The sequence below is a fragment of the Argopecten irradians genome, chromosome 9, assembly GCF_041381155.1.
Source record: "Argopecten irradians isolate NY chromosome 9, Ai_NY, whole genome shotgun sequence".
Classification (NCBI taxonomy): Eukaryota; Metazoa; Mollusca; class Bivalvia; order Pectinida; family Pectinidae; genus Argopecten; species Argopecten irradians.
In genome coordinates this window covers 14,438,810-14,456,194 of record NC_091142.1, presented here as the reverse complement: position 1 = coordinate 14,456,194, position 17,385 = coordinate 14,438,810, and the positions used below count along the sequence as shown (strand labels likewise).

The 17,385-nt window shown below is 41.2% G+C and overlaps 1 protein-coding gene and 1 long non-coding RNA gene across 2 annotated transcripts; both read right to left on the bottom strand.

Moving 5' to 3' along the window:
- Positions 1-1,077: 1,077 nt before the first annotated feature.
- On the bottom strand, positions 1,078-5,460 carry LOC138330547 (transcription initiation factor TFIID subunit 2-like). Its single transcript, XM_069278110.1, has 7 exons — positions 5,389-5,460; positions 4,796-4,866; positions 4,397-4,501; positions 3,021-3,120; positions 2,585-2,656; positions 1,815-2,093; positions 1,078-1,231 (listed from the first exon to the last, which is right to left on the bottom strand). Exons 1-7 carry the CDS (start codon positions 5,458-5,460, stop codon positions 1,097-1,099), a joined length of 834 nt encoding a protein of 277 aa, XP_069134211.1. The 3' UTR covers positions 1,078-1,096.
- Positions 5,461-5,500: 40 nt separating this feature from the next.
- LOC138330838 (uncharacterized) lies at positions 5,501-14,464 on the bottom strand. Its single transcript, XR_011209603.1, has 4 exons — positions 14,455-14,464; positions 7,891-7,976; positions 7,209-7,325; positions 5,501-5,536 (listed from the first exon to the last, which is right to left on the bottom strand). It is a non-coding gene; the product is annotated as an uncharacterized lncRNA (long non-coding RNA).
- Between the last annotated feature and the right edge of the window lie 2,921 nt (positions 14,465-17,385).

Genomic DNA, 17,385 nt, shown 5'->3' with positions numbered 1-17,385 from the left:
AGTGATACCCCTCCTTTGAAATGGAACTAAAAAATTCTGATGATATATTTCTTCTCAATCTGATCTCATTTCTGTATCAATATGATACACCCACTGGAGATACAAAATTGTTAATAGGATAGGAGTTTTAACGTCAGGTATTTTTATGCTACCCCCAAAATTATTTCTTCCATTATTATTTATTCCATTTTCTCCATTATTATGTTTCCTATAGTTAAGGTATCAACTAGGCAACTGATGTCTGTCAGAAAGGGCCACGCCCCCCACTAATTGGTTTAAACCCCTATTGCATACATTATAATATCAGCTATTACCAAGTGCAATTTCATAACGATAGAGGCCCAAAAGGTTTGTGAGGAAATCATTGGAAACTAAATGTGGACTGGTAGATGGACGGACAGACAGACACTGATTATTATTGGGCACCTGTACCTCTGATACATGACAGGACCCAGCTAACTAACTAGGGCACCTGTACCTCTGATACAGGACCCAGCATACTAACTAGGGCACCTGTACCTCTGATACAGGACCCAGCTAACTAACTAGGGCAACTGTTCCTCTGATACAGGACCCAGCATACTAACTAGGGCACCTGTACCTCTGATACAGGACCCAGCTAACTAACTAGGGCACCTGTACCTCTGATACAGGACCCAGCATACTTACTAGGAAACCTGTACCTCTGATACAGGACTCAGCTAACTAACTAGGGCACCTGTACCTCTGATACAGGACCCAGCTAACTAACTAGGGCAACTGTACCTCTGATACAGGACCCAGCATACTAACTAGGGCACCTGTACCTCTGATACAGGACCCAGCATACTTACTAGGACACCTGTACCTCTGATACAGGACCCAGCTAACTAACAAGAAAAGAGGCTACATTTTAATTTATTGATGGTGTTGCGGAATGAAAGAATAAAACTAGTCATATAGTTTAGGATTAAATGATGGAATTTCACCATATAATCTACGCAGACTTGAGTCATTTATACGAATAAAAATTGTTAGAAAACGTTTCATTGTACATGTATTAAGTTAGAAGCTATGAGTTAAGCAAGTATTCACTAAGCTAATAATTAAAATCGTGTTATACCCCAACAAATTTGAAGAATTCAGAATTAAATGTGGAGACTTGAGCGGAGGATGGTGTTGGAGGTGGATGTAACTCCTCCTTAACAGAGGGTAGGGAGGATGGGGCAGTATCCAACGACGCACCACCAATCTGTTAGCAAAACCACAAACACAAAACAAACATCAACAACAACAATACCAGTGGCATGCCAGGCATATCATTCAGTGCAAAGGAATTATATCTGTTAAAACATCTCTGAAAATAATGGTGAAATGTTAATTAATGGCATCCTCAAAGCATTCTATAGGCTTTTATACATATTTTACATTCATGAACATGCATCAAGCACAGTCGGTTTTAGATAATCATAGATCTGTATATGACTTCTGGAGTATTTCAATAATGGAAACTTTATCTGCCATTGTGAACACATGATAATTTGTACAGTTGAACAACAGTAGTTTTCATGGGACGATTTTTCTCACAAAGCTTTGAGTTTGATCTCTCAAACGGATGAGAAATTGGTTTATATATATACATTCACAGGAGCAGATAAATGTATAACATGAGGCAATCAGAATAATAATCAGCATGTGCATGGTGAAAATTACTGAAAGGGATAAATCTACTACATTCACCAACAGGTATATATATAAACACCACCTTGGATAATTGCATTCAGTACTTATTTACACGTATAGCATGTTAAAACATCACAGACTAGGTATCTGACCTTGATTTTGAGTTTGAATGATGTGTTACTATCCTCGCTTTGGCCTCCCTCTGTACTGGCCTCTATGATAGACGACTCCAGTGTGGGATTTCTGTCGAGAGAGGTGTGAGGGCCTAGATCCAGAGGTGAATCGGCCCGTCTTTTTGTTCCATGGGGTATGTCTGTCTCTACTGAAACTGATGGTTCTGTCATATCCACTATTTCACCATCTTCAACTTCCATAGCAACATTTTCTGTCTCCACGTCATCAACTTCTTCTTCGTCTTCTTCAAACATTGCCTTGGTGAGAATATGCCATTGTTTTAATAAAAAAATAAAAAAATAAAATTGCTATGTATCATTATTGCTATAAGAGTCAGGCATTTTGACAGATAGATATCTGATCATGTGATGCCACATTAGATGCAATGCTCTTTGAAAATCAGAAAATACGACTTGATTATTATTTCTATATAAAAGAAGACTTCATAATTTGTTTGATCCAGAGAAATATTTAAAATGAGTTTTTGTCATTAATGTTATTACACTAGTTTTCACATTCATATAATTCCTGATAAGTACAATTACTGAAAGAACAAATGGATTTTTCTATTAAGACTTTGATTCTGATGGTTTGTTTATATATATATAATATAAGCATTCAAATGAGTAACATAACAAAATTCAGGTATAGGCTGCAGAGAATGGCCGGTTCTATTGTATAATAAATACAATTTGTTACTGGAACTGTCTTGATTACAAGAAATGCATCATAGTTTTAATCTACTTACCTCCATTTCCAGAGGCACCACAGAAGGATTAAACTTGGCTTTCTTTTCCTTCAGATTGAATACGACCAAACTCTGTGGAAATTGATATTGACTAATGAGTTATCTGTGCTTGGAGATCAAAATGAAATATGTTTTTATATTATTACACAAGCATGCACATCAGACCTTTTTTTGTACAATATACTGCAAAATGAATATATACAGACACCTCCCTAACTTTGTGTAAGATTTTTGAAATTTTACAGACAACTTCTGTGTATATGCTTGAATATAAGGGGGCCGTGTACTTACACCTCCATATATGTATGATTCTTAAGTTTAATAGACAACTGAATAATTTTTGTGTATAATTTAAATGTATGGACACCTGCATATATAAATGAATCAAAAACATTTGTCTTAAAGCTGGGAATATGGTACATTTCAGTTGCAATACCTCTGGTATACCAAGGCATGTAGGACGTGTTCGGCCGTACAAGGTGAAGTAGAGGTCAGCGATGTCACACCTCAGTCGACTATCGTGGGAAAGGGTAATGCTGGATAATACAACAAAAGATATAAGTTTTCTCTTCAATTTGATATCTTACCTAAAGTGTATTTAATTTTAAATCAATTCAAGAAGCATATAATCACCGGACATATGTCAAAAAAATGTTTTTACATGAGATTCACAATTACAAAATTATCATAAGCCATACATTTTGTATTTTGTATGAAGCTAATTTTTGTAAATGTTTATCTAGCAGTGACTATGGTAGCATAGACAATAAAAAAGTTGTCCAGAAATTAATCAAAAAGGCATAAAAATTGACTCTTCATTCAAAATAACAGGAAAATGAGACAGTGCAACAAAGACAGGGTAACACTATCTTATATGGAACACAGGCTGTGCTTTAGCCTTTTTATTGCTCAAGAAGAATGAAGATAACTACAAGTATCAAATTAGGAATATACTAAATTAAAAGACTTGTTAAATGTTTTGTATAGGCTAACAACAAACATTTTTTTTAACAAGCTTACAGTAATTGTTGCAAGCAACTCACTTCCCCTGCTGCTAATTACAGTTTCTAATCTATGGCAAGTTATCATTGCTTAGTCATGCTATCATTGTATGAAGTTTGATTCTATTGATGTGTTCTCAAGTTATTGCCTGGGAATGAAAATTTGTGTAACAATCTATTTTCTACCTTTGTAGTAGTTGACCTTTTGACCCCAAATTCAATCCCGAGCTGTATTCCTGCATACGATACCATTGTATGAAGTTTGTTCAAAATCCATTAATGTGTTCTAAAATTGTCATCTGGAAACTAATATTTTGTGTAACAATCTATTCTTAGTAACAGTGACCTTCATAGTTGACCTTTTGACCCCAAATTCAATCCCAGCTGTATTCTTTCATATCCTACAATGGCGTGAAGTTTGATCAAAATCTGTAAATGTGTTCTCAAGTTATTGTCTGGAATCTAATTTTTTTTGAACAATCTATTTTTGTGACAGTGACCTTTGTAGTTGATCTTTTGACCCCAGATTCAATCTCAAGCTGTATTTTCCCATATGCTACCATTGTGTGAAGTTTGATCAAAATCCATCAATTCGTTCTCAAGTTATCATATGGAAACCAGTTCCGGACAGGAACAAACACACTATCTATAGTCCCCCTCCAGTTTCAAGAGCAGGGGGCTTATAAGGAATACCTATACAAATGTAATTATTAGAGGCATGAACACATCAAAATAATAAACAGTAACCTTATTCATAAACCTTAAATAGCTTCCTACAATATGTTTTTTTAGACATTTCAGTAACACTTACTTCATGAGTTTCCATAACCGCTCCACCAAGGCCTGTGTGTGTAGATGGCTGTGCTCCCCTCGTTTGAAGGGAGGGTTCTGTACCAACTTTCTGATAACAATGTGCCTGAAAATTAAATATTAAATAAAAGTATGAAAATAATGCATCTGATCAGTCTTCATTAATACATTTAGTTTGAATTACGATTTCATATCAAAATGGTAGCATAACATATAATGTAATCAATGAGGTTATCTGAATATGTCTTTTTATTTGACTAAATAATGAGCCTTGTATAATAAGATAGTGTGAAAATTGTTCTCGTCAATAGGATTTTCTCAGGCAAAGCTCGCATATGAGCAGATAACTCTACATAAAAGTCAGTGTCATAGTAAAAAGCATCCCAATCCCTGGTTTTACCTAAAGTAAACATCTGGATCTTTCTCTATCACTTCTATCAGGTTGGTCAGTTCTTCTGGTTTTACAATCGGCTGAAAAAATATATGTGTACATGAAAGCTGGAATCAATTTTGTACACAGCTGCTAAAACTTTGAAAGACAAAAGAGAAAATGGTCTGTATAGCCAACTGGTCAATATAAACAGGGTAAATGTTGTTGACCATTTAGGACACTAAGAAAGTGGTCTAATTATTAAGCAAGCGGTCTGGTCGCTAAAGCAGATTTACCTGGAAGTCAAGGTTTGATGGTAAACACTTTAATGTGAAATATTGATGAATTCTTAAATAATGTTACACACAACAAACAAATGATTTCTAATTTTCTGTTAACCAATTTAATTTTGTTCATGATTAAATTTAGTGTATTTTGTGGGATGGTCAGAATTCTCCAAAATTAATAGTTGCAAAAAACCTTAACTATACCGTTAAGTACAAAAGATCTTAAACATAACTCACAAAATTAGATTGCCAAAACAAAGGCATTTTGCATGAAAACGTGAAATTATGTCACAAATTACAATGTCTTTCTTTGAATAATTCATCTAAAAATTCTACCCCACTTTTAATGTAGTCTACTACGGCTTCCACAGCAGCAATCCTGACGTCCCTAAACACACCGTATTGCATGTAACTCCTAAACAGGGACACATCACTCTCGGCAAATGACCCAAACTTCTGTAGGATTCTTACAGCTTTTAGACAGCTAGAAAATAAAAATATCCAACTATAATAACACAACATCTGACATTCCTAAATTGACTTTGCTGACTTTGTGAGGAGAGATATGATGATCATTCTTTGTTACTCTGTAAAGTAGGGTTTATTTCATTAGAAGTCAAGCAAACTTGTAACATTGTAAATATTGAATAGATAATAGAATTAAAAGAACTAAGAAGTCAGGAATAACCATAAAATGACAAAGAAGTAGCTTGTCAAGAACATATAACCAATCGACAGACAAAAGTTATCATTGTTATCTATGAGGGATAAGTTGCCAATCAGATGATATATCTGAGATAAAACATTCTTTTTTTTTTAAATAAAGTTAAAAGGTCGAACTGAAGGCTGCAGTGACCTATTTTGTATTGGACACAGTCTCACTTAGGGGAATATGTGACCAATTCTTCCATGAGAAGTTGACAAATACTTCTATGAAAAGTGACAGTCTCACCTGACAGTGATTAGTCTCACCTGACAGTGACAGTTTCACCTGACAGTGATAGTCTCACCTGACAGTGATGGTCTTACCTGACAGTGATGGTCTTACCTGACAGTGATGGTCTTACCTGACAGTGACGGTCTCACCTGACAGTAATGGTCTCACCTGACAGTGACAGTCAGACAGTGATGGTCTCACCTGACAGTGATGGTCTTACCTGACAGTGACTGTCTTACCTGACAGTGACAGTCTCACCTGACAGTGATGGTCTTACCTGACAGTGACGGTCTTAGTTGACAGTGATGGTCTCATCTGACAGTGACAGTCAGACAGTGATGGTCTTACCTGACAGTGACAGTCTCACCTGACAGTGATGGTCTTACATGACAGTGACGGTCTTACCTGACAGTGATGGTCTCATTTGACAGTGACAGTCTCACCTGACAGTGACGGTCTTACCTGACAGTGACCCTCTCACCTGAAAGCGACAGTCTCACCTGACAGTGATAGTCTCACCTGACAGTGACAGTTTCACCTGACAGTGATAGTCTCACCTGACAGTGATGGTCTTACCTGACAGTGATGGTCTTACCTGACAGTGATGGTCTTACCTGACAGTGACGGTCTCACCTGACAGTAATGGTCTCACCTGACAGTGACAGTCAGACAGTGATGGTCTCACCTGACAGTGATGGTCTTACCTGACAGTGATGGTCTCACCTGACAGTGACTGTCTTACCTGACAGTGACAGTCTCACCTGACAGTGATGGTCTTACCTGACAGTGACGGTCTTAGTTGACAGTGATGGTCTCATCTGACAGTGACAGTCAGACAGTGATGGTCTTACCTGACAGTGACAGTCTCACCTGACAGTGATGGTCTTACATGACAGTGACGGTCTTACCTGACAGTGATGGTCTCATTTGACAGTGACAGTCTCACCTGACAGTGACGGTCTTACCTGACAGTGACCCTCTCACCTGAAAGCGACAGTCTCACCTGACAGTGACAGTCTCACCTGACAGTGATGGTCTCACCTGACAGTGTCACCCGACAGTTACGGTCTCGCCTGACACTGACGGTCTCACCTGACAGTGACAGTCTCACCTGACAGTGATGGTCTCACCTGACAGTGTCACCCGACAGTGACGGTCTCACCCGACAGTGACGGTCTCACCTGACAGTGACAGTCTCCCCTTACAGTGACAGTCTCACCTGACAGTGACGGTATGGTGGTAACAGGGTAGTAACTTGTCTAAGTTAAGACATCGGGTGATCTCCTCTAGTATCTGTTTGGTTTCCGATGTTAGGCTATCCATCGTGGGACCATCTCTGAAAGACAAGTGGTCATTGTAGACTGTTTCACAGAATACATTTCTTTTCATATAATATACTTTTACTTGTATTTTCATATCTATTGGCTTACTAAATAAATGGGACAAAATCACACAATTCAAGTTAAATGAAATCTTATGACTTATCAACATATTCATGTTTCTAATTAAATATGAGGCAATGCATTACTGGTAAAATTAATTGGTATCATTACAAGTGAATTAGATTAAAAGATAATCCATTACATAAACCAATGCCGGAGTGGGTTTCTACATTTTTTTCTAAAAAGTCTGACTTCTCCAAAATCAATTATAATGCTACAACCAAGATCAGTTGAAACTTCTTTCTTAAAGCGGCAAATAATACAGTGAAACTTGTCTTAACCAAATGTCACCAAGACCAGCATGATTAGTCGGTATAGACAGGTTTCCATATTATAGAGGTTTTAATTACTAATGATCAAGAAGGAAAATACCAAACAATTGTGCTGGAATAGGCAGGATTCAGATTAGACAAGAAACAGGGTTGACAAGTTGTACTATACTGATGATTGATCACCTACCCGAGCCCAGTCATGATAGTAACAGCAGGAGTGAGGGTGGCGGCTAGCGAGTCAATAAGGGCAGCTCGGTAATAGTTGTCTGAGTACTGTAACACAAAACACTTACAGTAATAGTACACAAACACAAAATTGGTGTAAAAAGGCAAACATTCAATTTTGATGACACAGTTCAGAAATGACATTAAAATGTAATCGGTATCCAAACGTGTTAATCACTTACGGCAAAATTTTACATATTAAATACTTAATAACATGAAATCATCTTCGTATTTCCAGGAAAACTTGTGGAAAATATTGAAAGAGGAACATGTAAGTCTTACAAAAAGACCAATATTCTATTAACAATGCATTCTTAGATTAGAAACATTTATACGACGTAAATGCCCCCACTTCTATATATCCAAGAAGGACCGAACGAGACAGAACTGACAGGATTAAGGCTAACTTCCCCCGCCACTCCCCACTTCCATATATCCAACCAGGACTGAACGAGACAGAACTGATGGGATTAAGGCTAACTTCCATCGCCCCTCCCCACTTCCATATATCCAAGCAGGACTGAACGAGACAGAACTGATGGGATTAAGGCTAACTTCCCCCGCCCCTCCCCACTTCCATATATCCAAGCAGGACTGAACGAGACAGAACTGATGGGATTAAGGCTAACTTCCCCCCCCCTCCCCACTTCCATATATCCAAGAAGGACTGAACGAGACAGAACTGATGGGATTAAGGCTAACTTCCCCCGCCCCTCCCCACTTCCATATATCCAAGCAGGACTGAACGAGACAGAACTGATGGGATTAAGGCTAACTTCCCCCGCCCCTCCCCACTTCCATATATCCAAGCAGGACTGAACGAGACAGAACTGATGGTATTAAGGCTAACTTCCCCCGCTCGCCCACTTGTCCAGCTTTATCCCCCACTTCCATAACTATCCAAAGGCTAGGACCAAACGAGACAGAACTGATGGGATTAAGGCTAACTTCCCCCGCCCCTCCCCACTTCCATATATCCAAGCAGGACTGAACGAGACAGAACTGATGGGATTAAGGCTAACTTCCCCCGCCCCTCCCCACTTCCATATATCCAAGCAGGACTGAATGAGACAGAACTGATGGGATTAAGGCTAACTTCCCCCGCCCCTCCCCACTTCCATATATCCAAGCAGGACTGAACGAGACAGAACTGATGGGATTAAGGCTAACTTCCCCCGCCCCTCCCCACTTCCATATATCCAAGCAGGACTGAATGAGACAGAACTGATGGGATTAAGGCTAACTTCCATCGCCCCTCCCCACTTCCATATATCCAAGCAGGACTGAATGAGACAGAACTGATGGGATTAAGGCTAACTTCCATCGCCCCTCCCCACTTCCATATATCCAAGCAGGACTGAATGAGACAGAACTGATGGGATTAAGGCTAACTTCCATCGCCCCTCCCCACTTCCATATATCCAAGCAGGACTGAATGAGACAGAACTGATGGGATTAAGGCTAACTTCCATCGCCCCTCCCCACTTCCATATATCCAAGCAGGACTGAACGAGACAGAACTGATGGGATTAAGGCTAACTTCCCCCGCCCCTCGAGCTCCCCACTTCCATATATCCAAGCAGGACTGAATGAGACAGAACTGATGGGATTAAGGCTAACTTCCATCGCCCTTCCCCACTTCCATATATCCAAGCAGGACTGAACGAGACAGAACTGATGGGATTAAGGCTAACTTCCCCCGTCCCTCCCCACTTCCATATATCCAAGCAGGACTGAATGAGACAGAACTGATGGGATTAAGGCTAACTTCCATCGCCCCTCCCCACTTCCATATATCCAAGCAGGACTGAACGAGACAGAACTGATGGGATTAAGGCTAACTTCCCCCGCCCCTCCCAACTTCCATATATCCAAGCAGGACTGAACGAGACAGAACTGATGGGATTAAGGCCAACTTCCCCCGCCCCTCAAGCTCCCCACTTCCATATATCTAACCAGGACTGAACGAGACAGAACTGATGGGATTAAGGCTAACTTCCCCCGCCACTCCCCACTTCCATATATCCAAGCAGGACTGAACGAGACAGAACTGATGGGATTAAGGCTAACTTCCCCCGCCCCTCCCCACTTCCATATATCCAAGCAGGACTGAACGAGACAGAACTGATGGGATTAAGGCTAACTTCCCCCGCCCCTCCCCACTTCCATATATCCAAGCAGGACTGAACGAGACAGAACTGATGGGATTAAGGCTAACTCCCCCTGTCCCTCCCCACTTCCATATATCCAAGTAGGACTGAACGAGACTGAACTGATGGGATTAAGGCTAACTTCCCCCGTCCCTCCCCACTTCCATATATCCAAGCAGGACTGAATGAGACAGAACTGATGGGATTAAGGCTAACTTCCATCGCCCCTCCCCACTTCCATATATCCAACCAGGACTGAATGAGACAGAACTGATGGGATTAAGGCTAACTTCCATCGCCCCTCCCCACTTCCATATATCCAACCAGGACTGAACGAGACAGAACTGATGGGATTAAGGCTAACTTCCCCGTCCCTCCCCACTTCCATATATCCAAGCAGGACTGAACGAGACAGAACTGATTGGATTAAGGCTAACTTCCCCCGCCCCTCCCCACTTCTATATATCCAACCAGGACTGAACAAGACAGAACTGATGGGATTAAGGCTAACTTCCCCCCGCCCCTCCCCACTTCTATATATCCAACCAGGACTGAACGAGACAGAACTGATGGGATTAAGGCTAACTTCCCCCGCCCCTCCCCCCCACTTCCATATATCCAAGCAGGACTGAACGAGACAGAACTGATGGGATTAAGGCTAACTTCCCCCGCCCCTCCCCACTTCCATATATCCAAGCAGGACTGAACGAGACAGAACTGATGGGATTAAGGCTAACTTCCCCCGCCCCTCCCCACTTCCATATATCCAAGCAGGACTGAACGAGACAGAACTGATGGGATTAAGGCTAACTTCCCCCGCCTCCCCCCACTTCCATATATCCAAGCAGGACTGAACAGACAGAAACTGATGGGATTAAGGTCTAACTTCCCCCGCCCCTCCCCACTTCCATATATCCAAGCAGGACTGAACGAGACAGAACTGATGGGATTAAGGCTAACTTCCCCCGCCCCTCCCCACTTCCATATATCCAAGCAGGACTGAACGAGACAGAACTGATGGGATTAAGGCTAACTTCCCCCGCCCCTCCCCACTTCCATATATCCAAGCAGGACTGAATGAGACAGAACTGATGGGATTAAGGCTAACTTCCATCGTCCCTCCCCACTTCCATATATCCAAGCAGGACTGAATGAGACAGAACTGATGGGATTAAGGCTAACTTCCATCGCCCCTCCCCACTTCCATATATCCAAGCAGGACTGAATGAGACAGAACTGATGGGATTAAGGCTAACTTCCATCGCCCCTCCCCACTTCCATGTATCCAAACAGGACTGAATGAGACAGAACTGATGGGATTAAGGCTAACTTCCATCGCCCCTCCCCACTTCCATATATCCAAGCAGGACTGAACGAGACAGAACTGATTGGATTAAGGCTAACTTCCCCCGTCCCTCCCCACTTCCATATATCCAAGCAGGACTGAATGAGACAGAACTGATGGGATTAAGGCTAACTTCCATCGCCCCTCCCCACTTCCATATATCCAAGCAGGACTGAATGAGACAGAACTGATGGGATTAAGGCTAACTTCCATCGCCCCTCCCCACTTCCATATATCCAAGCAGGACTGAATGAGACAGAAACTGATGGGATTAAGGCTAACTTCCATCGCCCCTCCCCCACTTCCATATATCCAAGCAGGACTGAACGAGACAGAACTGATGGGATTAAGGCTAACTTCCATCAGCCCCTCAAGCTCCCCACTTCCATATATCCAAGCAGGACTGAACGAGACAGAACTGATGGATTAAGGCTAACTTCCCCCGCCCCTCCCCACTTCCATATATCCAAGCAGGACTGAACGAGACAGAACTGATGGGATTAAGGCTAACTTCCCCCGCCCCTCCCCACTTCCATATATCCAAGCAGGACTGAACGAGACAGAACTGATGGGATTAAGGCTAACTTCCCCCGCCCCTCGAGCTCCCCACTTCCATATATCCAACCAGGACTGAACGAGACAGAACTGATGGGATTAAGGCTAACTTCCCCCGCCCCTCAAGCTCCCCACTTCCATATATCCAACCAGGACTGAACGAGACAGAACTGATGGGATTAAGGCTAACTTCCCCCGCCCCTCCCCACTTCCATATATCCAAGTAGGACTGAACGAGAACTGAACTGATGGGATTAAGTTTAACTTCTAACTTCCCCCGCCCAGTCCCTCCCCACTTCCATATATCCAACCAGGACTGAACGAACGAGAGACAGAACTGATGGGATTAAGGCTAACTTCCCCGCCCCTCCCCCCACTTCCATATATCCAAACAGGACTGAACGAGACAGAACTGATGGGATTAAGGCTAACTTCCATCGTCCCTCCCCACTTCCATATATATCCAACAGGACTGAATGAGACAGAACTGATTGGATTAAGGCTAACTTCCATCCGTCCCTCCCCACTTCCATATATCCAACCAGGACTGAACAAGACAGAACTGATGGGATTAAGCTAACTTCCCCATCGCCCCTCCCCACTTCCATATATCCAAGCAGGACTGAATGAGACAGAACTGATGGGATTAAGGCTAACTTCCCCCGCCCTCCCCACTTCTATATATCCAAGCAGGACTGAACGAGACAGAACTGATGGGATTAAGGCTAACTTCCATCCGCCCCTCCCCACTTCCATATATCCAAGCAGGACTGAACGAGACAGAACTGATTGGATTAAGGCTAACTTCCATCGCCCCTCCCCACTTCCATGTATCCAAGCAGGACTGAACGAGACAGAACTGATGGGATTAAGGCTAACTTCCCCATCGCCCCTCCCTCCCACTTCCATATATCCAAGCAGGACTGAATGAGACAGAACTGATGGGGATTAAGGCTAACTTCCATCGCCCCTCCTCACCAACTTCCATATATCCAAGCAGGACTGAACGAGACAGAACTGATGGGATTAAGGCTAACTTCCATCGCCCCCTCGATATCCCCACTTCCATAATATCCAAGCAGGACTGAACGAGACAGAACTGATTGGGATTAAGGCTAACTTCCCCCGCCCCTCCCCACTTCCATATATCCAACCAGGACTGAACAGAGACAGAACTGAATGGGATTAAGGCTAACTTCCCTCGCCCCATCCTCCCCACTTCCATATATCTAACCAGGACTGAATGAGACAGAACTGATGGGATTAAGGCTAACTTCCATCGCCCCGCGAGCTCCCCACTTCCATATATCCAAGCAGGACTGAACGAGACAGAACTGATTGGATTAAGGCTAACTTCCCCGCCTGTACCTCCCACACTTCCATATATCCAAGCAGGACTGAATGAGACAGAAAACTGATGGGATTAAGGCTAACTTCCATCGCCCCCTCCCAACTTCCATATATCCAAGCAGGACTGAACGAGACAGAACTGATGGGATTAAGGCTAACTTCCCGCCCCCTCCCCACTTCCATATATCCAATGCAGGACTGAATGAGACAGAAACTGATGGATTAAGGCTAACTTCCATTGCCCCCTCCCCACTTCCATATATCCAAGCCAGGACTGAATGAGACAGAACTGATGGGATTAAGGCTAACTTTTCCATCCTGCCCCTCCCCACTTCCATATATCCAAACTGCAGGACTGAACGAGACAGAACTGATTGGATTAAGGCTAACTTCCATCACCCCTCCCCACTTCCATGTATCCAAACAGGACCGAACGAGACAGAACTGATGGGATTAAGGCTAACTTCCATCGCCCTCTCCCCACTTCCATATATCCAACCAGGACTGAACGAGACAGAACTGATGGGGATTAAGGCTAACTTCCATCGCCCCTCCCCCACTTCCATATATCCAAGCCAGGACTGAACGAGACAGAACTGATGGGATTAAGGCTAACTTCCCCTGTCCCTCCCCCACTTCATATATCCAACCAGGACTGAACGAGACAGAACTGATGGGATTAAGGCTAACTTCCCCGCCCCTCCCCACTACTTCCATTATATCCAAGCAGGACTGAACGAGACAGAACTGATGGGATTAAGGCTAACTTCCCCCGCCCCTCCCCACTTCCATATATCCAACCAGGACTGAACGAGACAGAACTGATGGGATTAAGGCTAACTTCCATTGCCCCTCCCTCACTTCCGTATATCCAACCAGGACTGAACGAGACAGAACTGATGGGATTAAGGCTAACTTCCATCACCCCTCCCCACTTCCATATATCCAACCAGGACTGAACGAGACAGAACTGATGGGATTAAGGCTAACTTCCCCCGGCTCCCTCCCCACTTCCATATATCCAAGCAGGATACTGAACGAGACGACAGAACTGATGGGTGGGATTAAGGGTAACTTCCCCCACCCCTCCCCAATTTCATGATCATGGATTAATAAAGGATCTTACTTTGTTTCTGGCCCTAGTTATCACTTGGTACTTGAATTGTTGTAGTCGAGGTTGAAGTGTTTTTTTTAAGATACCTCCTGGGGGACAGATGGCCTGAAATAATCACCTGATGATGGGCCTTGGGCAAAATGGATCTGGTACTATAACGATAAGCATTGTATTATGAAAGGGATCCAGTACTGTTATGATATCATTAGTGGTGACTGGCTGTACCTACTCTTATCGTTCCTCCCTTAACACAATAGATAAACTAGAAAAAAAATCTACTAGATGGTTTCTGATTTATAAAGCATCAATGATTTTAATTACATACTTGGAAGTAAATTGTTTTATGGGTGTTGATTTTTGGAATGATTAGTAATATTATATTAACTGAATGTACTTGTAATTTGCTTGGTAGTTGTTTTGTGGACATGAAATATTTTTATAAATGGAAGTTAAAGATGTAAACAATGTTAATATTTTGTTATTTAGAAGATATTATGTTTGTATTGTCAGGACAGAAATAATTTAATATTGAGTAAAGTAAGTATTACTATTTATAACCGTTTAGAAAAGATAGTAATGCTGTAGATTTGTAAAGTTAGGTATTTAGTACGCGGGGACAATGTTTTGGACAAGAATGTGACCCAAACACTGTTTACGAAGAGATTAGTGTTCATAGGAACGGAGGTCCAACCAGAGCCCTATTTACCATCGACGTTAGCGACATGAGAAAATAAAATACATATGCTCTTTATAATTAAGGGATATATTAATTTCAAATTTTTAAAAGGGTCAAATTATTATGATGAAATCAATATCATCGCATTTTTACGTTGACTTGATGGCTTATTTATTATAGTTGTTTTATATAATGTGTGTTAAGTTTATAGGAGAAATAAGGAGATTGCATGAAGTGCGTTTTGTCACCTGCCGCTTCTTAAGATTATCACACTGGTTTGTTATTTAGAAGTGTCCTGGGACACACTTTTAAACCTTGAAAGAACTAATTAAGGACACCAAAGAAAAGGAAATTTGGGGTACGAGTGAGATCTGTATGAAGGTTAAATTGACCATGATCAATGCCATGATACAATGACTTCAATGTATGTGTCTACTTATTTATGCAGGTGAGGACAAAAATGAATATCAAGAAACTGGCCTCAAATGAACATACAAGAACACATGTCTAAACTAGAATGATCAACCATAAATTATGGATGTATAAGCGGTTACGTGACATGAAGGCGTTATTCATGTGATAATCCTGTGGAAAATAAATGTTTTAATACAAACCCTCTGGGGGACCTAATAAAATATTAAGCACAGTTTGTTATACAAAACTTTACTAACGTCTTTGACTGGGACCCCTACATGAATAAGAATTTGTTACATCCTTGTTTCGTTATGAAGTGTTTTAATGTATAAAATAAACCATAAAACTTAGGATATAAAACACAGGACGGCAGCCTCCATCCGTTACAGATAAAAACAATGTCATTCTCTAGTGTGTCGGTTAAAGCCTTCCTATGTGGCAGCATGTGGGATAGTTCTCTTGATGATTTCGATTGCATGGTGTTAATCAAACATATATACAGATGGGGGATAGTTCCTCTAATGCTTTGATGCCTGGTGTAAAATAACATATAATCAAGCTGTGGGATAGTTCTTAACGTGCTATGATCTCCTGGTGTAAACATACAACACGGATAAGCTGACTGGGAATGAATAAATACTAATGTTACAGCCATGATTGGTCGTAAATGAAAAGTTATTTACCAACAAATGGGATACGTGTCTAGTGCTAATGATCACCTGGGGTACATATAAACGTATATACAGATGTGGGATAGTTCTCTAATTGCTATGTTCGACTGGTGTAAATAAAACTTCTTATACCATGCTGTTGGATTGTTCTTAATGCTGTGATTGCCTGTGTAAATAAACGTTTATACAGCTGTGGGATAGTTCTATAATGCTATGATCACCTGGTGTAAATAAACATATTGACAGCTGTGGATAGTTCTTAATGCTATGATTGACGGGTGTAAAATAAACATATATACTAGCTGTGGGTCTAATTCTCTAATCACTGTGATTGACTGGTTGTAAATTAAACTTTTTATTACAGCTGTAGGGATTGTTCTCTAATGCCATGATTTGCTGCGTGTAAATAAAACATATATACTAGATGTGGATAGTCCTCTTAATGACATGTTTGCCTGGTGTATATAAACATTTCTACAGCTGTAGGATAGTTCTCTAATGACATGATTGCTGGTGTATATAAACATATATTACAGCTGTGGGGATAGTTCTATAATGCTATGATTCGCCTGGTGTAAAATAAAAATATTTACAGCTGTGGGATTAGTTCTCTAATGCTGTGATTGCATGGTGTAAATAAACATATACTACAGCTGTGGGATAATTCTCTAGATGCTGTGATTGCCTGTGTAATACAACATATATACAGGCTGTCTGGATAATTCTTCTAATGCTATGATTGCCCCTGGTTGTTTAATAAACATATATACAGCTGTGGGTTAGTTCTCTTATTCTTTTGATTGACTGGTTGTAGTTTCCCCTATAGTTAGTAAATAAAACATATTTACAGCTGTAGGATAATGCTCTTAATTGCTGTGATCAACCTGGATTTATATAAACTTATATACTGATGTAGGAATAAGTCAATAATGCTGGATTGCTGGTGTTAATAAACAATATACAGCTGTGGGGATTTTAGGTTCTCTAATGCCTGGTGATTGCCCGGGTGTAACACCTTAAAAGATATATAACAAGCCTGTAGGATAGTTCTCTAATGCCATGATTGCCTGGTGTAAATAATACATATATACAGCTGTCGGATAGTTCTCTAATGCTATGATGCTGTGTTGTAACATAAAACGTATGATACAGCTGTTGGATAATTCTCTAATGCTATGATCA

Coding starts and splice junctions, on each gene's coding strand:
- LOC138330547 (XM_069278110.1), bottom strand. CDS start 5,460: ATGCAATACGGTGTGTTTAGGGACGTCAGGATTGCTGCTGTGGAAGCC. Junction 4,867..5,388: donor TAGACTACATTAAAAGTGGG/GTAGAATTTTTA, acceptor ATATTTTTTCAG/CCGATTGTAAAACCAGAAGA. Junction 2,094..2,584: donor TGGTGCCTCTGGAAATGGAG/GTAAGTAGATTA, acceptor ATTCTCACCAAG/GCAATGTTTGAAGAAGACGA.